This window comes from Chroicocephalus ridibundus, chromosome 2, assembly GCF_963924245.1.
Source record: "Chroicocephalus ridibundus chromosome 2, bChrRid1.1, whole genome shotgun sequence".
Taxonomy (NCBI): domain Eukaryota; kingdom Metazoa; phylum Chordata; class Aves; order Charadriiformes; family Laridae; genus Chroicocephalus; species Chroicocephalus ridibundus.
Genome location: NC_086285.1, coordinates 12,562,543 through 12,584,176, shown reverse-complemented (window position 1 = coordinate 12,584,176; position 21,634 = coordinate 12,562,543). Strand labels below are relative to the sequence as shown.

The 21,634-nt window shown below is 42.6% G+C and overlaps 1 protein-coding gene across 1 annotated transcript in view; it reads left to right on the top strand.

Moving 5' to 3' along the window:
- ADARB2 (adenosine deaminase RNA specific B2 (inactive)) overlaps nt 1-21,634 on the top strand; it is a 321,998-nt gene that overhangs the window by 197,285 nt on the left and 103,079 nt on the right. Inside the window, exons 2-3 of the mRNA XM_063324450.1 lie at nt 7,855-7,941; nt 16,463-17,370. Coding sequence (XP_063180520.1) covers nt 7,855-7,941; nt 16,463-17,370 — 995 coding nt within the window. The remainder of the gene's footprint in view (nt 1-7,854; nt 7,942-16,462; nt 17,371-21,634) is intronic.

Sequence of the window (21,634 nt, the reverse complement as noted above, 5' to 3'; positions counted from 1 at the left end):
TGCTTAATAAATCCACTGGCCATTTTTATGGTCTCCATTGCAAGACTTCAGCACACAGAGCTGAGCTCTGGTGGTTTTCATGCAATTATTCTCTCTTGTGCTTCTCCTGTTTTCTGAAGTGATGACATCCCAAAAAAGGGAGGGAAAAAAAGCAAAAAAAAAAAAAAGCCTGTCAGTTTATAGAATGCAAAATAAAAATATTTCCAAAATGAATGTTCAAATAGCTTAAGAAGCTTGCAAAGATGTGATTTTTAAACTGCCATCTCCAAACCACAGCTAGATCACTTAGAAAACACATAATATAGTACACTCCACAGGCAGACGGAGATGCACATAAACTGATAATAACTCAAGAGTTTTTATCTCTATGTGTCCTCAAGCAAGGCATCAGGAGAGAAAAACACTCTTGCAACAAAATTAAATAGTTTTAGATCTAATTTTACTAGGCTGAACTAGATTTCAGATTGATTTCTGTGGAATCTAATAGAGAACAACACACATACACATTGCCTTTCTTATAAAAAAATCCATCAACCACCTTGTGTTTTTACTTACTTTGCTCTTTACTAGAAGTAATAAGAAACTAATATTTCACAACACAAGGTGTTTCATTTTGTAAATGGTCTTTCGTGGTAACGGAGCTTGGAGTGGGCTGTTAGGGAGCGCTGAAGTACAGCCCCTGAGATTTGTCTACTCAAACGCCTTTTTACATTCATGCAGTGAAACTGCGGCTAAAACCCACTATCTTCATTCTGGAAAAGGAGGAAAAGAGAGCTGCGGGACGTGCCACTGTGGAAAGAAATGATGTTGCAGATGGTGCATACATTGGCTAAGGCCCCTAATGTAATCAATTAAACATATCCCAGCAGATATATCCCGTATCTCAAATCGTATTGGATGGATCCATACAATTGACACGCATGGCTTTATTGCTGGCCCTTTCTGCTTCCTAAGTCCTAAAGTAGAGGTTACTTTGACCCTGTAGTAAATGAGCATGAGTATGCGAAGGCCCTGGTGGGATGCAGGGCTGCAGAGCGGCCAGAGCAGAGCATGAACCTGCCGCTGCGTGTTAGGGCTTGGATCATCACCGGCAAAAGATTTCACATAGCTTCCCCAAAAGCTTTCCAAAGGTAGCGGTTCTGGGTCAGTAAACAGCCAGAACAGGATGCACAGAGGTAAAAGCATTAGTCCAGTTGCCAGCCCCCTGAGCTAACTGATGTTTCACATTCAATGTTCTCTGCAGTATCATAACACCACAAACTGTTATTGCTATTTAATATAATGGCATTTCAGAGCTCTCGTCTTGGACAAGCATCACATTGCGCTAAGCACTGAACAACAATAGAGCAGAAAGGTACTCTCTGCCCCAAGAACTAGATACATACATGATAAAGGCAACAAGTAGATCTATTTACAGCATGCCGCTGCACTTGGCAGGATCGACTTCCAGGCGAGGCACAGCGGCAGGTGCTGGTGTGCATGGGCACCGCATCATGCAGAGCATCTTGCTGCCCTGTTCCAGAGGAAAACTTCACAGCTCTGGGTTCGCACCTCTGACTCCTAACTCAAAGCACAATCTACCTCGTGCAGCTGAAAGCCTTCGCCTGAAGCACTGAATATCCAAATGTTCCCTGGTTTTGTCTTCCCTTTGGTTACCAGACACGAAAAAATGTGTTCTGATATATTACGTCTTCATTTCAGGTCCCTGCTGAAGCAGAGAACAAAACCAGTAATGTTGAATACATTTTTTTTTCTTTTAAAAACTTAAATTCCTTAATCTGAATATTCCCTTGTCTTCCTGCTTTTAAGAAAAATGTTCCAGGCAAAAATCTTATTCAACCAGAAGGTTTTTCTCTCAGCATATTCCTCTGCTACCTCCAAGAAAAGCTTTCCTCAGTGTTCCCACGTGGGCCAGGGTGGGATATCACTGCAAATGCCTTGGACTAAAAACGAATCATAAAAAGCGGATCTTTAGTAACTGTTCACCTCAGAGGCCACACTCCCAGGGATGCCAAGCAGCACGCAGACAGACAGAAACAGTCCCCCATATTTTAACCCTTTCATATCCTCCAGTACACAGGATTTTTGTTCCCGCTTGGACTGCTCAGTTAGATGTGCTGCTCCGATTGCATGGACCGATGGCTCTCAAGGGCTCGTTGACGCAAGCAAAGCTTCACCTGCAGATCTCCCAGTGTAGGAGTAAGAGAACAAAACACAAACTAAGGAGGAATGGGCACGTGTTAATAGCCCCTTGCAAAGATAAACAGGCTTGAATTCATCCTGTGCAATGCAAGGCACCAATCTGGAACTCCTGCAGCAGGCACACAGCTGTGCCAAAGCTGCCGCTGTGTCCATACAGGAGCAAGAGGCCACGCTTCTAACTTAAACCCAGCTGGAGGGGACGGACGAAGACCTCCCAGTCACACTGGTACCGCGGTGGTCACCAACAGGCGCCTCAGCACAGCTTCATCAGGGTGGGTATACAAGAGCATTGCACAGAGCCTTCCCACTTGTCTGTGGAGCCAGAAGCACTCGGGCGATGCTGCTGCAGCTCTGCACACTCGGTAACTCATGGCTCAACGGCTGGTTCTTGAATCCATCTGTAAAGGCTGATTCTGACACGAAGCAAGTAAATCCCTATCTGTAAACTGGCTGCTTAAACTAAATGATGCAGCGTGGTGGCTGTGGAAGCCATAATTTAGAAGGCTGTGAGCCCTTCTCAGTAAGTGCTGTGGTTTAAAGACATGGCTATTTTCCCCGCAAATTTGCCATATTTTTCTTTTGTGTAAAGAATCCCCTCATCCTGTCAATCACTGTCAGCCCAAGCCTGAACTGACTAAGGTATGAGAAGGAAGACAGAGAATCATCTCCTGATGTGCAGGCTCTCTTCTCTCCCTATATCCCCCCTTTCAAAATAAATCAAGGCTAACAGGACTGTAAAAATGTAGCTGGTTTAATAGCTGCAAATACTGCTTTAGAGAAATAAAAATCAGGGTTTTTTCAAGAGGTTTTGCATGCTGAGTTTACATTATTGCATCAGAATTGACCCTTCCTGAGTAATTTCCTACTGTATGCAAACCAAACAAATTATTTAAGACTGGTTTATAATGTCCGCATTGTGTTTTTGAAAGAATACTTTTTAACAAACCTCTGACAAGTAAAGTAGCTTATGGTAATCAATTAGAGTATGAGAATGAAACTAATTCAGTAAAACATTGCTAGTGCTGATCTGGCAAACCACTGGTAGCCATCTGTCTAATCCTTCTTGTGTTCAGAAGTTGAATTTTTTAAAAAAAAACAATTATTAATAGTGCTCATTAGCTGCCAAGCAAAAGAGCATGCCACAAGCCTGTGCTCAGAGATTAGCTAATATTAGCAAATACTACTCGTTTTTCCAAGTTTGAGCTAGAGCCTGCTGCGTGATCTCATGGTCAGGACAAGTTTTTCTACTGGGGTCCAGAGGGGTAGGAGAGACTATAAAGGATGGGTCCGAGGATAGGTGCAACACCCTGCAGATGCCAACCGTCTTCCTACACCCCTCCAGCACCAACGGCTCCTCAACCTCCCCACCAGACAATCTCTGCCAGTGCTGCACTATCCTTACTGCTAGGAAGGGGGTTTTTTAATGTCTAAAGTGAATTTTCCTTGGTGCAATTTATGTCCATTACTCCTAGTTTTGTTAATGCACATGGAATACAGTTTGCTCCTTCCTTCTATGCAGCAGCTTTTCATGTATTTGAAGACTGTTGTTATGACCCCACTCAGTCTACTCTTCTTAACGCCAAACAATTTGTCCAACATGTATAAGGCCTGATTTTTAAAAGCGTTGAGCTCCTGCCATTCCCATTGCTTTTATTCAGGTGATTGAGAGTGAAAGAACTTCCGTACATTTGATGATCAAGCCATATTGTCTGGTGCCCCTTAAATACTGATAGGGGTGAAGGGCATGAATGCTGTTTATAGCTGTATATGTGTATTCTTTTCTTCACAATAAAAACGTCTTTACAGGACTTTTGACCAGTCTTCTGAGTGCATCCACAGGGCAAGTGCAACTTCAACAAAAAGAGCAGATTTTAGTGGAAACTTGGCTGCCTTATATGCCAGGCTTTGGTGAATCATTTGGACTGAATAATTTTCTGGTTTTCATGCAAAACATATCTTGGCTGATGGTTTATGGATTTGCTTAAATGATTTGTATTGCTACTGTCAAAACAGTGTTCATGATTATTTTTTGACTATTTGCTGTTATTGGAACATATGTACTTAAGAAGTGTGAATTCAGATCCTTTTCCCTCCCAAAACAGAGGGGAGTGAAGTTTCTTCCTATAATGGACTTCTCATTGGGAGAAATGGTGATTTTTTTGCTTAGGGTACTGGAGCAGAGTTCCACTTGGCATCACTTGGAAGGATGCTTTTGTAGGGAAAACGCTACAAAATGTGATTCTATTGTCTTGCAGTAGTATTCCAGGGTGGATAGAAATAAATCCCACTATACCTGGTCTTTGTCTCTCAATTTCCACTGTAAATACATCTTCCTTTGTGTCCGTGTAGACCCTCATGAAATCACACCTTCATGTCATGTCAGTGGTACAATTGTAATGCAAGAAATAATAGCTCCTTGTATTGGTTCTTATAAATGTAAGGTTATGTATTCTGCCTTTCTGGAGAAAAGAGTTTTTGAAATGTCTTGTTTTGTCCTCTTAGACTCTCTCTCATAGCCTTGAAAAATAATTTCCTCAGACAAATACAGAGACCATTTACAATTATAAAGTGAAAATAGCCACTCTAATTTTGGGCTAACCTGTCATTGCTTCTTTTTGAAAAAAAATAAAATCATGGAAGGAGAAGAGAGTGAGAGAAAGAAGGAAGCTTTAAAGGTATCGCTCTGAGAAACTGTGTGGCTTTTTCATATCCAGCGATGTCCTTTATTCTTATTTCATAAGAGTTCATCAAACTGCTGGAAATAAGACTAATTGTGATGGACATTAAAATATACAGGACTGTAAAGTGTGAATACACAACTCTTCTAATCTTCTTCTGCAATAGTAAACCAAAATAACACTGAATTTCACTGTTGACAATAAAGCTGAAGTAATGTCCTATGGTATGTATAAGGCAGTAGGCCATAACATGCAAAAGATGGACGTGCACAATCATACGAATAGCTTCATACCTAGCCAGATTATTTCCCGTAAACACCTACATTTAATTATCCTGACATCTACCTTCCCCTCCTCCACGGGCTCAATAATTCATCTGTTCTATGTGCATACTACAGCTCTTCTCTTACATCGCCCACTCAAAACCCTGCCCTCCTCCTCCTTCCAGTCACACACTAAATCTTCCATTGCTCAACCAATGGATTGAAATATTAAAGTATGATCTTTATTGTCTGTATTGATTGAAGGATATCCTGCTATTAGGGCCTGCCTGAGTTTGGTTGACCCAAGCCCACCCCTTCCTGCTCTAAGAATACATTCAATTTTACAGGTCATCCCATTTCTCTACCCCACAAAGCAAAGGTCCCAGCAAGGTCTTTGAGAAGGTCTTCGGACAGGTGGGAAACAGTGGCCAAAGGGTCCCTTAAGGCAAAAGGGAAAATAATTTGATAAATTTTAAATCCACATTGTAAATCTGGCCTATTGCGTGCACAAAAAATCTTGGGGTGAAAGATCGATCATAGAATATTCCTTTTACTAATAATGGTATAGTGTAAAACTACATGGGTTTGACTGGTGTCAGGAGTAGGCAGCAGCAACCTCAGCAAGAAAGCACGTGTCTTCATTGCTTGGTGAATGGATTAACTTCATACAAGAAGTGAAAGTATTTTCTCAGAGAAGAAGCTTTAAGTTTGGGTACGATATCCAGTGTCTTGAGGGCTAGTTCTCAAGGTCTGACAGCCGTCGGCAGTCAGGCACAGGCAGAGAGCACTTCAGCTCACTTCGTCTCAGCAGCCAGACACAACAGGCATCGCTGGTGCTGAAGCCAAGGGCTGCCCTGATCCTACGTCTATCATCTGAAGCATTCCCCTTACCAAATGTAGCCTTTGGATTCAGTCCCAAAAAAGCCTACACTTTTTTCACTTTAATCAAAGAAACTGGTTGGGAACGTTGGGAGCGGAGATCAGGCTTTGTCCCGATCACAACCCAACAGTCGCACACGCACTGAGATGGTGTCATACAGAGACACCACATTTCTCAGTGAGCAGCACATTAGCAAAAGGTATCGAAGTATTCACTTAGGAAAATCTTTTGGCTAAAGCGTTCATAAATAGCTTCATTCTTTTGGTTCATGACATCACCACAATCCCTTAATGAAATTGCAATTCAAGGAGGCTAATTTGTACTCTAATTGTATATTAGTCTGGACTGAAAGGTTTCTGGACAGAAAAAGGTTTTCTTCAGGCAATCTTTTATTCTGCTTATTGTATTTACTTAACAAAGAGCAGTCAGCTTTTACTGTGATTTCTCGTAATAGCTGTAGCGTTACCTAGCTAAGGTCAAACATCTGCTGTCATTTTTGATGGAGTCTGACAACAGTCTTTAAGAGGAAAGAGTGTTTGCAAATGTAGAAAGAACAAGGCCAAAAAGCTAACAGATGTGCTGCTAAAAACAGTTTAAGAGCTCTTAACCTGGAATGCCTTCCAGACCAGTGGTAGATCAGTAGCCAGGTAGTATAAGGAAATTCAGAAATATATTTTCTCACCAATAAAGGAAGTCCCCATGGAAATAATTTTTCCCGTGTCACTTGAAAGAAGACATTCTTCGTTTGGTTTTGCTGCTTCTGCCACAGGACGAAATCCCAGTGTTGTTCACAACGTGCAGGATTCAAAGCATTTCCACCTAACCGAGGCTTTCTAAGCAGAGAGGTACTTTAGGAAAGCAACTAAGTCCTTCGAAGCTATGAATCACCTTTGTAAGGTGTATTTCTGTTTCTTCTGCTACCTTAAGTAGACACTCCATTCCTGCTGGTCCCCAGCAAAGTACCCATAGTTTGTCGGGAGGAATTCAGCCTGGAAAAACTAAAAGGCAAACTAAATAAACTAGTTAGCAAACTAAATAAAGCAATATACCCCTGTTTCTAGTGTTTGTGTTAACAGCAACTTCTCCCTGTAGGTAAATCCTGAGCCAAATTTTGAGCTGGTGTAAATCAGTACCGGTTCTCATTTTGCTCAGTCTGTCCTGGGATGTAATGCAGAGGCTGATCGTGGCACTGGAAGCAAATGTCTGTGCCGTCTACTGTCTGCAGGATAAACAGAAACTGCAGGTAGAAGGAAATGCACTTAATATGAACGTGAATAAGAAGGATTTCAAGTGGGATTCATATTGTTTGGATAACAGCTTCCTGTGCACACCATAAAGGTTTCCCAAAAATCAAATCAACAATTTCTAGGACTAGAAGATGTTGTAGTGTCTTGTGCCACCAACACTTGAGCTTTGTCTGAGACTTCTGGTTCAGCCTCTGTCAGGGAGAGGAAACAAGGGGAGGCGAGCTGATGGTCTCGTCCATTGGAGCGGTTCTCATGTCCCTGCTCCCAGGGCTGCCTGCCTCCCCGTTCTCAGCTGGAACAGCTCAAGCCTCCCGCATTCCCAGCTCTGAAGTTGCTGGGAAGCACGGCCAAGGAGCACTACACAGGGCAGTAACCAGGAGGGACATGCATTTGGTGTTTGCATGTGCAGCTGAAATAAACCTGTTGCAGTTCTGTGAATTTGGGTGGGACTATAGAGTCGGGGAAAACAAAAAGGAAATGGACTTGATGAGATGTTTTCACCTGAGAAAAAGCGCGAAGTAGATCAGAATGCACTGACAAAATACTGATTTTATATGTCTCTTTATTTTTCTGTTTTCTTCTAGAAAAAGTAAGCATACTGTCAACCTTCATAGCGCCCTTCAAGTACCTGAGTCCTGGCACAACCACCATGGAGGATGAAGACAATTTAAGTAAGTAGTCTCTTTTCTTTATAGGCAGATGAATAAAAAAGTTTAACGATAAAAGCTCTATATTGTAGGGGCACTTGTGGAAAGGAGGTGGATTTGCAAATATTGGCAGGCCATAAGCCCACTCCTGATGTAAAATGCAAAATTCCCTGATGCTGAGTGCGAACGTTCTCCAGTCTCCAGCAAAGCAGGGGTTAATCTCAACTCACCTTCCCACTTTTCCTTGTGCAGACCCTGGCAGGGGGCAGCTGTAAATGGTGTGCCATGAACGCAAAGGAAAAGCTGCTTACAAAAAGGAGTTGTGTACACTCAGGTTTACGGGACTGTGGAACAACTTTTCATTTGTTGTTTATTTTAACTTACTTTGCTCACTTGCTTTTCTCACAGCCACTAAAAGACAGGATATTTTGGTGTAGTGTATTTCCCCCAGTTTATATTTCCTTGGTTGCAAAAGGGCTTTTGCGTAAGTAAACACTGCTGGAACAAGCCCTTTATTTGAAAAACTGTTTACTCTTTTACTTCTGCGATATGACCTGGAAGGGGAGCGGGAAAACAAAATCAAATCCAATTGAGAAGAGACGATTTATTCAGGCTAAAATGAACTCGCTGTAACCCAAAAATCAGCTATTCTAATTGGGCCCCCTTGGGGATTCTCTTGGGCCCTCACACCTGAACGAAGTCACTGACACTCCCTGTACCGGTGACTGCAGAGCCGGAGGGAAGCGCTGTGGACTGTGAAGTCTTTACAACACCGAGAGGTCTGGGAGTGTGCAGTTGGGACTGAGTAACCCTCAGTAATCCCTCCCGTTTGTCACTTAGGAGCAATTATTGCGTGTTATCCAGCACCGCTGGTTGTAACGCATCTTGGAGTCATTAAAAAAAGGGAGGGAAGTGTTCCGAACCAAATGAGCAACTCTTTGAGTTTTAGTATCACCTACCAGATGGGTTTCTTTTCCAGGCAGACACACAGTGACATGTTGCCCTATTAGAGCCAGTGGGTGGGAGGAATGGGCTGTTTGTCCCCTGTTGTTGCTAATCTGCCTTGGTTTGATCATGGTGCGGCACCGAGGGGAATAGCTGTTGATGGAGCGAGGGAGCTCAGCCCTCTGGTTTCTGCTGCTGAGCAGCACATGGACATCACACCGTTCTGCCGTGCAGGGACAGGCAGGCTTTTACATATCTTAGCAAAGGCACACAGAAAAAAAGAAATCCTGAGAAACCTTCGAAATTGGTCCCAGAGAGGCTACATTTTCAGGAAAAGATACGAGAAGTACACAGAGGAAACATATTATGCACATGATGAGCTTGTGCAGGCACCTCCTGCGTAATGTTTCCCAAATGTGCTGCTTAGTTATTTTTAGGTAATGTAGGAAGTTTGTACAAGCCAAACACTGTAACACCATTTTCTTATTGCTGCTGTAATGCTAAGACTGCTTCATGCCTGCACTGGCTTTAAAATAGCTCTCATGGACAGGGTAAGCTGTGTTTTCTGAAATAGCAAATTTCACTGTTTTCAGGGACATCATGCCTAGCCCTGTCTTGGGTCAAACATAGACTCCAGTGATAAAGATAGCAATTTTTTTCTTGGCACATGCAACACATTTTTAGGTGTTACTATTAGCTTCTGGAAAAAAAAAAAAAAAAAAGAAAATAAAAATATGAATTAATTTTAAATCAGCCCTATTTCAGTGTTCACTTCCAATTTATTTCCACTAATTTCTATAGCACCCTGTATCTGCCTAGTAATTTGGCGTTTTAAAGAGCTTCAGTGGTTTGCTCTGAACAAGCAGAGGAACCTTCTTCTGTCTTAACAATTTAACAGCAGTCTAGCAGAACACTAGCAAGGCAGGGAAGCAGTTTGCGTATCCCTGAAGTTTTCTGCTCACTGAGCATCCTGTGAGAGTAAGTGGCCCTTCCTGGACACAACAGGCAGAGTCTCACTAGCCGAAACGGATTCAAATCCTGTTTCACGTTCCTTTAGGCCTTTTTTACAAAGGGGCTGTGGTTTAACTCCAGCTGGCAACTAAGCACCACACAGCCACTCACTGCTCCCCCCGCCCCAGCGGGATGGGGAAGAGAATCAGAAGGGTAAAAGTGAGAAAATTTGTGGATTGAGTCAAAAACAGTTTAATGATTTTAATAATAGTAATGATAATGATGAAAATAATAATAATGAATAATAATAATAAATTGTAATGATAATGAAAATAACAGAGAAAGAAATAAAACCCAAGAAAGACAAGTGATACAAATGAAAGCAGTTGCTCACCACTGGTAGCAGGAGATGGTTGCAATCCACGCCAGGTTAACTACAGATGCATTTTCAACTGGTGATTATTAGCATGTAGACGCTATTACTGTGGTTTATGATCCATGAACTAATACTAGAAAAATGTATCGAAGGCGCTAGGTGCCTTTGGAATGGCATTTTGGCTAAACTGATAACCAGTCTCTCATGAAGACCTTCTCTTGAACATGTGAGAAGAGGGCCACCCTATTCATTTCTAGGAATTGATTGTACCTAAGAATGTAACAAAAGTCACACAGGATTAGAAATAGGAAGTTTAGCTCTGTACGTGGTCTTCAACATTTGCTGTTAGTGATGCATTAAGAAAAAGGACATTTAAATGGTGATCTTCCCCTCAGTATATCTTTCTAGCATGCAGCAAGCAATTTACTCAGCTAGAGTTTGCACCTGAATCGTCATATCTTAGACATCAACAGACCTGTCTAGTCCTCTCCGGAGCCCACTGACACTTCTGATCTCAACAACAGCCAGGCACAGGGAGTTCAGTGATTTAGTGTGTTGTCAAAAAGTGCTCCCTTTTGTTGCTTCACGCCTGCCGTCTCTAGTGCTTGGATTGCATGAAACAGTGAATAATCATTCCCTGTTCACTGCCTGCCTGCCTTTCGTGATGTTACAGACCTCTGCCTCTCCCTGATCTTTAATCGTCCCATCCACACTATGGCATCCCCATGGCATCAAGGCAGCGTATCACCAGGCACGGGTACTTGCAAATGGAGGGGTTACCTCTGGCAGGAGCGTATGATTCCTGTGGATCTCATCGTGCAATGCTGCCGTGCAGAGGGAGCTGATGGTCGTGATCCCCAACATATTGACTTCAGCCACTGCGACGGTCTTGTAGGATGAATCCCAGCCCCAGATTCATTGTATTGAAGCATGTTCAGTTATGGCCATGTTGGTCAAAGTCCTCCTCAGGCAGCATGACCTCCAGAGCTTTTGATGGCACAGTGTGATATACAGCAGGGACCCTGCCTCTAAGAGGACAGTGAACATCCCCTTCCAGCAGTCAGAGCCCCAGACAATCCCCCACAGAATCAAAACCTCTGGTTTTGTTTTGAAAACTGTGTCTATTGCCGTCATTTGGATTTCTCCCTAATCTGGTCCTGATTCAGGAAGGCCTATCTTAAATCTATTTCTTCTGTGGTCTGCCTGAGTGTTTTTGCTCCATGTGCTTATTTGCTAACTTGGACAGAGAGCATCGGAGTCTGAGTATCATCTAAGTCAGGTCATTAGGTCATTTGAATAATTTCCCTAATTGGTAAGAGCTGCACTAGATGCGCATGGATTTCACTGTTATTTCAGATGATAAGGTGGGCAAAGTAGAGGATCTTCTTTCTGGAAGAGCTAAAGGCAATGGCAGTTGCCTTTCACAATTTTTCTGTCTTCAGTTTAAGCAAAGTCCTGTACTTTTTTGCACTGGTAATGCTTCCCTTCACAGTGTGGTGTTACACACCAAGTCTAATGGTATTGTTTTAAACAGCCTGAACCCTGTGAGCTGGCAGGGAGGATTCAGCATCAACAAAGACATCATGGCAGATTTCCCTTAAGTAGATTTCTTTTGTGAAGTTTTAAAAATACATACGTGTGCGTTTTCATGTGAGAGAGGAAAGAGTGATTTCTGTTAGCTACAAGTTTATTATTGTAAAGTCAAGAATACAAACCTAAAAATCCCCAGCAGTTCCCAATCCTCCATTGTGGATTGATTAAGCGTATGAAAATGCCATCTTGCTCGCAGGAGAAAACTGCCCTACATCGCATTTGATGTAGTAGCTGACCTTGGACAAAGGTACCAGGGCTTTGGCTCCTGGGTTCATACCTATTGCTTCTGTTTTAAAATTTTTCATTTTCAAGCATGCCAGGAGTTATGGAGGTCAATCCTTCTAACCTCTGCCGTTGAGGTAATGTAGATGGACATCAAAGATGTACTCTACATAAGCAGGTCAAACAGGGCTTAGATATTAAAATGCAGAAAAATAAAAAGTAAGTCCTACTCGTATTGTTGAAAATGCATTGGTGTTTACTAACTATTTCTAAAGAGAGTAAATTCCTGTGTCAGAGGTATCAGTTGAATCAGAAGTTTGCTGTACTACAGAGTCTGCAAATTCTTTCTTTGAGTATCATAGCTTTTCAGCAATGTACTGCCCCTTGTAATCCAATAGTAAAGATGCCAGCCAAAATGAAGATGCCACCTACCACCTCTCCTTTCCCATCCTCCCTGGAAGTTGGCTTGGCAGCAGAATAACCTTCAACAGGAACAATATTATCTCTTCAAATGTAGCGTGGAGTATCGGATGGCTAGTTCTGCAGAGCCCTTATGACCCACAGACATAGGCAGTGTCATTATTAGTGATGCATTATAGTTCTGAAAAGCTCTTGATGATGCAGACTCTCTAGGTTAACTCTACTGTGCATAATGACCAAAAGGAGAAAAACATGAAAGAGCAGACAGATGATTGAGGAGTAGTGCATAAATAAATATATTTCACTAACTGCTTTCCTCTCTCCCATCCAATTACTGAAGCAAATACAAGATTGCAATGCCTCTTCTTGCTTGTGAAACTGCAGAAATCAATGAATAAAGTTACCCGAGGAGATATTACAGTGCAGAGGTGTGGGGCATTTTTAGAAATCTGACACAATATATTAGAAACTATTGCGAAAAAAATTGTAATATTTTTCTCTCCCCTTTTTTTAACTCCCTTACAATTTTATCATTCTCCAGCCTTTCATCATAGAAGAAGCATATTTTATTATCTTTATTTTTTCCAAATGTAGAGGATGTGTTTTGGGAACTCAAGAGCAAAGACATTATGAGAGATAACAGGACTGAAAATGATCCACAGTTTTGCATTTTCCCTGTGTACATCCTCTGACTTACCCCTTTCCTTTTACCGCTCTTCATTTCTAAAATTGCTTGTGATTGTTCTATTACAGCTGCTTACAGTATTTATCTTACATAGTTTGGTGTCATTTGCCTGCTTTGTCTGATTTTCACAATAGAAGTACATGTGCCACCATTAGAGAGGTAATCTTATGTCTGCTACACAGAGGTTTCATAAAAGACACATTTCAAAGACCTCGTATTTCAAAGATACCTGAAAGTATAAAGTAATTTCCCATTGCCCGGCTGCTGGCAGGTATCACAGGAGTCCATCAGGCTCACAGACCTTCTGAGACACTCAGTGAATTTAGGCTGCCTCGGATTTACGTGCCATGGTGACTTTTGGCCTCCTGCCGCTCTTGCTGAGGTCTGTGAAGAGCTGAGCTATTCCCTGGAGTTTCAGCATCGGGTCCTCTAGAAAGCTGGTTGACTGTAAGGATACTTGCATGGATTTCCTTCACCGTGACCAGGCCAAAACATACCATAAAGGCAGACACGTCACCGTCACGCTTGCCCAATGTTGTCTGCGCATCCTTTTTGACTGATCCCTGAAAGTTTTACGCTTGCATCGCTGCATTTTTTTCACTACATCAGGGCAAACTCCCCGTTGGCCAAAACCTGCACTAGACAATTTCGTAGACAGAATTTAAGACAAAAAAGTAATGTTCATTTTATGTTGCCATGTTCTTATTTAACCACTGTTAATGCGGGTGATTAAGGTAAGATGCTAAGGTCACACATTCATGTTCACAAATCCGTGATTCTCTGACTATGAAAGAAAAAACAGCTGAAATAAGACAATATGAATTATAAATACAAATAACCCCTCGCGTTTTCCTATTCAGTGGTGCATAATCAATACAAATTCTTTTCAAACCTGAATATAGTGTGAAGCAAGAGCTATCTTTCTTTTCATGCTTCCTGACTACAACATCATTATGTACCATAATTGTCTCTGTAAAAACCTATTAGGTAAGATGAGAGAGGAGGTGTGAAATACAGAACCAAAAGTAAAAAAAAAAGTCTGACTCAAAATATTTCACCTTTATTTAAAAAAATGCACGCAACCAAAGAGTTGTGTTCTGAGCGGGATGGAAATGAGAGAAATGGTCACAGTGGAAAATGGCTGGCCAAAGCCACTGCCAGGGTAAATAGAGCAAAGTTAAAGTTGGCATCTCCTTCCCCTCAGATGAGAGATTCCATAAATAGAGGTGTGAAGTCAATGAGAAAAGACCACATTATCCTTGTGTCTTAGTTGACCTGACCTTTTAAATGTCTTATTTCCAGAGAGGCTGGTTTAAAGGTGTCACGTTTTATACAGCTGAATGCCATACGATGAAACTTTTCTCTTTCTGTTATGTATTTCTTTTTCTTTCCTTCCTCACCTGTCTTCATTCTCTCCCCTTAGTTTCAGAAAGTAAAAATTAACTAGTCACTAAAACCTTAATTTGTCAGTTCACGTTCTGCCTCAGCAAAGCAGTGCGGCACGTAGCTCTGCAAGTCACTTTGGGGAGACACAGACACAGGCTGGAAGCTCGGTGTGAGCCGAAGGCTTTTCAGGAAAGGGAGACGAAAGACTCAGTCCTGCAAACGGGACCTCACACATGGAATTCAGCCGTGATTTTTACTCACGTCCAAGCAGTGAGCTGCTTTCTGTGGACCAACTTGCATGAGTGCAGACTTATTGCTCCCATGGGAAAAAATCTTTTGATATTCAATACAAGTGCAACTCATCAGGTTATAAGGGAGGTTTTTGATCATGACGGTTGGTTCCACATAATTCTCTGCAGGCTCCCGTTCATCTGTCAGCCCAGCCTAATACTGGGCTGCCGCAAAGACACACTGCTCCAGCAGAAGCTCCTCGAGGCGTAGCTGGCAGCTCAGCCCTTACATCCTTGCAGACAGCTTGTACATCAGGGTAGAGAGGAAAACAAATATGGCCATGGCCCTGCAGAAAGCGAGAGGCCCATTCTCTGTCCTCTAAGGACCACAGTCTCTGTGCTTGGGACCCACGCAGCCGGCACAGGTGGCATGCTCGTCTCTGATGATAGCGAAGCATGGGAAAGGCTCCATGCAGGATGCTGGTTGGAATACAGCAGGCAGCCAGGCGGTGCTCTGCTCAGAAAGGGATCAGGTGCATCGCTCCAGGGATGGGTTGCTTCATGGGTTGGTTATGCTCCTGTTTGCTTCCTCAACTTGTCTCTGCCCCAAGTAAGGCACAGGAGGACTGGAGGATGTATCAGAGGTGCAACACATTTAAACACACTCATCAGAAATGACAGAAATGTTATAGGATGCTTACTTAGACAGCAGCACATTTTCTGTCTCCCCGGACACCAGTGAGATGAATCTCCGTTCTCAGTCATTCGCCTGCTGTAGTGAAGAGCAGCGCCTCGCAGTGCAGGTGTCGCACAAGCGTAGTTCAGAGCCATGCGTGATTCATTGGCTCGACAGCAATGGCACGCTCCCTCCACCGCTCCCCACTGTCATTTCATTCCCTTCCTGGGGCTCCTGGCAGCCACTCTCTCCCATTGCTTTTCTTTGGCATAGATCATTCTTTACATCAGTAATTGCTCCCGTCATGATGCCCTGGTTTTTCCTAGTCTCATTTAGATTTATCTAGAATTTTTGCAATAATAGTTGTTGCTGATGCAGGAGCTAAGACTATCTGCAATTGAATTTGACAGAAAGACTCACACTTATTAAACTAGATTCTGAGTCCAGACCAAATTATTGTTTCAAATGCTAGAAAGGTCTGTCAGATCATTTCTTAGGCTGGATTCATAATGTTAGCAACACAAGAGTCTATGGTGTGAGTAGAGCCAGTCAATGTATTCATTGCAAATAAATTATTCAATGCGTTTGCCCATTTTTCTGCTTGTGAATCATTTGTGAGCATTTCTGATTTCTAATAATGTGTCCGTGAGCCTTCACCCACATGGATTATAGAACAAATATCAGCCTAAGGCAACTTTGCAAACTATTCACTTTTTACTAGTAATTATCCAGTGTGAATACAGTACTTCATTTAAGTCACATGGCATCAGTTATGCTTTGTCTTTGTATGATATAATCTTTTTTTAAAACAGGATGCTAGTGACTAATAGAAGTAGAACTTTAGGAACAAGTAGGCATGCAGGACATGCACAAAATCTGTGATATAAATACTAAACTAACCACTATACAGATATTTGAGGAAAACCCCAAAAAAGGGCTGAGCAAGGATATCTGTCATTACGGTTTTTTTTCTTTTTTGGCTATTCTGCCAGCCCTAGGCATAATGTCAACTACCATGATGACAACTGTAATGTGAGGTTTTTTTCTTTCTTTGCTGACAGGTACCAGCAGTGCAGAAGTAAAGGAAAATCGAAACATTGGCAACCTGGAGGATCATCCAATATCCTCTAATGAGAGGGCAAGAGGGGGGACACCTAGCAGTAAGAGAAAAAGACCCTTAGAGGAAGGCAATAATGGCCATTTCTGCAAACTCCAACTCATCTGGAAGAAAGTCTCGTGGTCAGTGACGCCAAAGAATGCTCTGGTTCAGCTACATGAACTTAAACCAGGTTTACAATATAAAATGGTTTCCCAGACAGGTCCAGTGCATGCTCCAGTCTTTGCTGTTGCTGTGGAAGTTAATGGACTTACGTTTGAAGGCACAGGGCCCACAAAAAAGAAAGCCAAAATGCGTGCTGCGGAGCTAGCTCTGAAGTCATTCGTTCAGTTCCCCAACGCCTGCCAAGCTCACTTTGCCATGGGGAACTGCATCAACCCATCCACGGACTTTACTTCTGACCAGGCAGACTTTCCAGATACTCTGTTCAAGGAGTTTGAACCATCTACACACAACGAGGACTTTTCAGTCTATAACCCCGTTAATAACGAATTGCTTTCCACTGCTTATCGGCACGGGCGCTTACTCTGCCATACGCTGGACTTAATGGGCCACAGTAAGCAAAACAAGCACAAGGTGGCATCCAAAGCGGAGAGCGAGAAGAACCCAGTGGTGCTGCTAAATGAGCTGCGCTCAGGCCTGCGGTACGTCTGCCTGTCGGAGACGGTGGAGAAGCAGCACATCAAGAGTTTTGTGATGGCGGTGCGAGTGGACGGGAGAACATTTGAAGGCTCAGGACGTAGCAAGAAGCTGGCCAAGGGTCAAGCAGCGCAGGCGGCCCTGCAGGCCCTCTTTAACATTCGGCTGCCCAGCCACATTCCCAGCAGGAGTAAATGTCACCATTTGCCACAGGTGAGAGCTCCTGGGTAGCCACCACCACGTTGGAGGAACTCTTTCAATGAATGGGATCAGTATTGCTGTAGCTGTTACTGTTCTACCAGATGGTTCCTCTGGTGTTATAGCAAGTGCCATGCCACAAAACAGATCTTTTCTCATAGAAAAGAGCTAGATGCCACAGGCAAAGGCTTGAAAATCCTATCCTGAAATTATTGGGTACAATTTGCAGTGTTTTCCATAGGAGGCATAGATGAGAAGGCAAAACGTAGGGGGAAATATCAAAGTTTTGATTTGCTAAAGAGAATGATAGCATTGACACAGGCAGAAAAATCAGGTCATTTTGTGGTACTGCATCTTTCTTGACAGAAAGGAGCCCATAAACAAAGGAATGCCCCACATCCTCCTTTTAGAGTTAGTTTTTGATGAGGACAGTGCCATTCAGTGGAGAAAACAATGACAAAGCCTGTGCCTGTGTCAGAGCAAAGTCTTCAAATAGTACTGCCACTAGAAAAGTTAAGGATTTTTGTTTATTATAGGCTTACTTTTTGGCTTGGGTTTTTTTTGTTGCTTTTTGTTTGTTTGTATTTTGTGTTCAAATATGCCTCCAACAACACAAGGGACAGTGAAAGCCCTGAAGTTTTCCTGCAACAAATGTAGAGGTTACTGCTGTATTCATACAGGTCAATATAGACCTGAGGTACGTACTTAGCACATCAAAATTTCATAGTTGGTCATATGCCAAAGGCTATCTTAGCATTACTCAGACTTGTGTGAATTTTCTAAGTTCAAAGGAAGCGAGGATTTGCAGACACTGGGAAGCATTACATGGGTTCAAGTAATTTCTTGATTTGTTTGCGCTATCATAAAAGGTTTGATCCACCAGCACCAGGAGGTGATCTACCGCTACAAAGCTCCCTTTATGAAAGGAGCTGTTAATGTCCAGGATTTAATGCAAAGCACTGGGAGCACTAAGAGTCATTCTGCTGCTGGCTTGCTGTGAGACCCTAGGCAAGTCATTTAAATCCAATATGCTTGTAATAAAAATGAGCATATTATATGAACGAACACTTCAAGATCCTTAAGTAGTGTGTAAATGCAAATTATTAGTAGCAATTCTCATTAACATTAGTAAAGATGTTCATTAAATGTTCAAAGAGTTTGATAGGGGATGAATCCTCTAGGTGACATGGTTGCCTGCAGGACCCAGGAATTATATTTGGTGACCTAGAAGTTTCCTTCCTATGTTTCCAAAAAGGAAACCTATGAAATGTAAGAAATTCTAAAATACATCATAATCCTCCACCTCTTCCTTTTAATTCTGGTTTGTAAACTCCATGAACCAGTGGCATAATTACATAATTTAATAATGACAGTGATCTTCACAGAGTGCTTTGCAGGCATTTTTTAAGTCTTGGCTAACCTGGCAGTTCCATCTTCCCAGTACTCCTCTGAAGTATAGATAGTTTTAAATGAGAAAAGAAATCCATGCTGTTTCCTGCCCTAATTAATTCTGGTAGAAAGCAGTTTGTTTGATGAGCGTGCCTGTCCTTCCCCATGGAAACATAGCAATTGGATATAAAGAGGAATCTCTAGTCCTGTCCTACTGGCTGCTTTGCTGCCCCCAGTGAATTTTGGTGGGTGGGTCAGTAGGTAAATACCATGCATTCATCGACTGATGGTTCGTCATGTCCTGAAACTGCACCACAAGTATCCCTGGTGCTTGACTTCACAATCACCTTCTCCTGAATATCAAATCTTAGCTGGTTCCCCACTTGTTCACTAGGCAACACATTCTTCAGTGTATATTCCCTTTTTTATGGCCTTTTGTCCTTTCTTTAGACTTCTGCCCTCCTTATCTTCTTCTTCTCACTGTTCTGGAAGTATAAATGTCAGTGAAAAGGTGCCGATGAACTTTCTCTGTCAGTATTTTTTGAGTGGTTGTGTATTGTCCAACTAAAAGATTACTCAGGCACTTTTAATGCCAGCATTCAGCACGTTAATTGAGAGATAAGCCTTACCACTGATTTCTGCTGACCTCCTTACTAGCTGCTCTCATCAACAGACATTGCAGCCATGACACAAAACCTGAATTTATGTTACTCGCTAAGTTATAACTCAACTTGCACTGAAACCAACAGACGTATTTCCACTGACTTCTCCTGGGCTATAGCTTAAGCATTAGATCCAGAAGCCTCTTTACTTGTTCTCACTGTGTTATGCCATATCTCATCAAGTGACTGTCTTTCCTCTCTGCTTCAGTCAGCCCATCTGGCTGTTCGGTCAGTCGAAGCGGTGGTAACTGTGTGGGGGAGAGTGTGGTTCTCATTGAGCTGTGGTCAGAGCCAGCTGCTCCAAAAGTCGTTTCAGCTCCTTCTTGTCTCCCTGATCTTCTGCAAAACACATTTGCAAGGACACATTTGAAGTCATGTTTTCAAAGCGATTCCTACTTAGTAGGCTCAGCTTGGTTTGTGTCCAAAACTGTTTAAAAGCAAGAGAGCACCCTGAAACGCAAACAGCTTAGAGAGAGAATTTGAAATATTGGGGTTTTTAATTTCTTCACAGAATACGGAATAACTATTGCTCTATCCAACCATCCACTCTTTTCATGTGCTTGATTGTATTTGTTAGGTCACCAGATAGCTAACTCATCGATAGCAGGGACAGGCAAATGATATGAGCTATAACAGCTTCACCTATAGTCTGAATACTTTGTAGAATCCAGGAGTATGTTTATCTCTGTGGTTGCCCTTTCCAAAGAGTATTCCAGATTTGCATGTCTCTGTTCCTGTTCCCCTCGCTGTTGTCAGTGGTGTTAGGAGACCAGCATTTGGTTTTTCCTGATTATAGCCTGCCTGGAAACAGGAAAAGCCAAAAATCTTGGTAATACTGGTAGTCCAGTTGTGCTGAATTTATGGATTTCACAGCGTTCAAGAAAGTGTCAAAAAAGTTCAGATGTCCTAATGAGCTGGGCCTCCTGACCATTGACATTTCTGCCATGGTCATCAGCGTTCCCAGGGGACCTGGCGTCCCTCAGCCTGGCCCTCAGGCATGCTCTCAGACTGACAGCCACTTTTCCTGCTGACCAAAGGAGATTCAACGTAAAATGTCAAAAGAGGCACCGTATCCTCCAGCCTGTCCTGATAGGTGCTGCCTACACAGGAGGCTTCCTGAACCGCCTGGAAATGCAGAGCGTAGATGTAAAATCCTGCCACCTTGATCTCTTCTGATTCAGGCAAAACAAAGAAATACAGGAATAGCAAAGCCAGAGATAGATGAATTTGCTGGGTCAGCTGGAGTCTAACTTGCTTCTTCAGCTGCCTCTCCTGACCCTCACCCGCCAAGGCCGAAAACCCACCATGAAATTGTGAGCACTTTAAAATACTGGTTCTGTCTTAAAAGAACATCACTATGCCTCTGATTTTCATCTCTGTGATTGTTCCACAATGTGTTTGTTCTGGCTGCAAAATTATACCAAAAAAATAAACAAAGGGTTATCACAATTTACACCAGGAAAAAAGTTTACTCTCATAATTTAATGCCAAAATAATTGAGATGGTGGCTTCTTTACAGCCCTCAACAGTGCTTTGATCCAATTCTGTTATTCTCCTTCTGGTAAAATGGTGACTGGGGGACCTGAGCTCTTGCCCGTATATAGGGTGAATGGGAGATAGCTGAGATAATCCGAGGACCCGCTGAAATGGTCACAAGATTTGTCCATCAATCTGCCAGCTACTGTTCTTGCTCAAACCAGATGTCTTATCTGTCCTATGCCACTGAAGGGCAAGATAAATGCTATCGATGGCCTGAGGCTGGGCACACCATGTTGATCAGAGTAGTCAGGATAGGAGCCTGGAGACCAGCTAAACTAATGGCAGAGATAAAGTGAGTCAGGAGAACGGAAATTATAACTGTGCACCTTCCCTGAGTCACTAAATATTGCTCCTTGTTTCCTAGCATACTTGGTCTGAACTCATATTGTCCTTCAAATAATATGCCATTTCTTCAGTTATCAGCTTTTCTGGAAGTTTGACAATGGTTTTCTTCTCACCTTGGGAGCGATTTTTGGTGTAATCCAGAACAGGAGAGAACACCAAGGAGTGCTGACCCTGACAGTCCTAGAGAGTCCACACTGGGGGAAATCCATCCACATGCTCCCAGTCTTTCCGAGCGCAGCGTGCTCGTTTCAGGAGAACAAGGTGACCCCCAGCTGCATCTGACCAGTTTACAGATTGTTTTTCTAATCTTTTAGTCCTTCTAATCTATCTCACTCAGTCTAAAC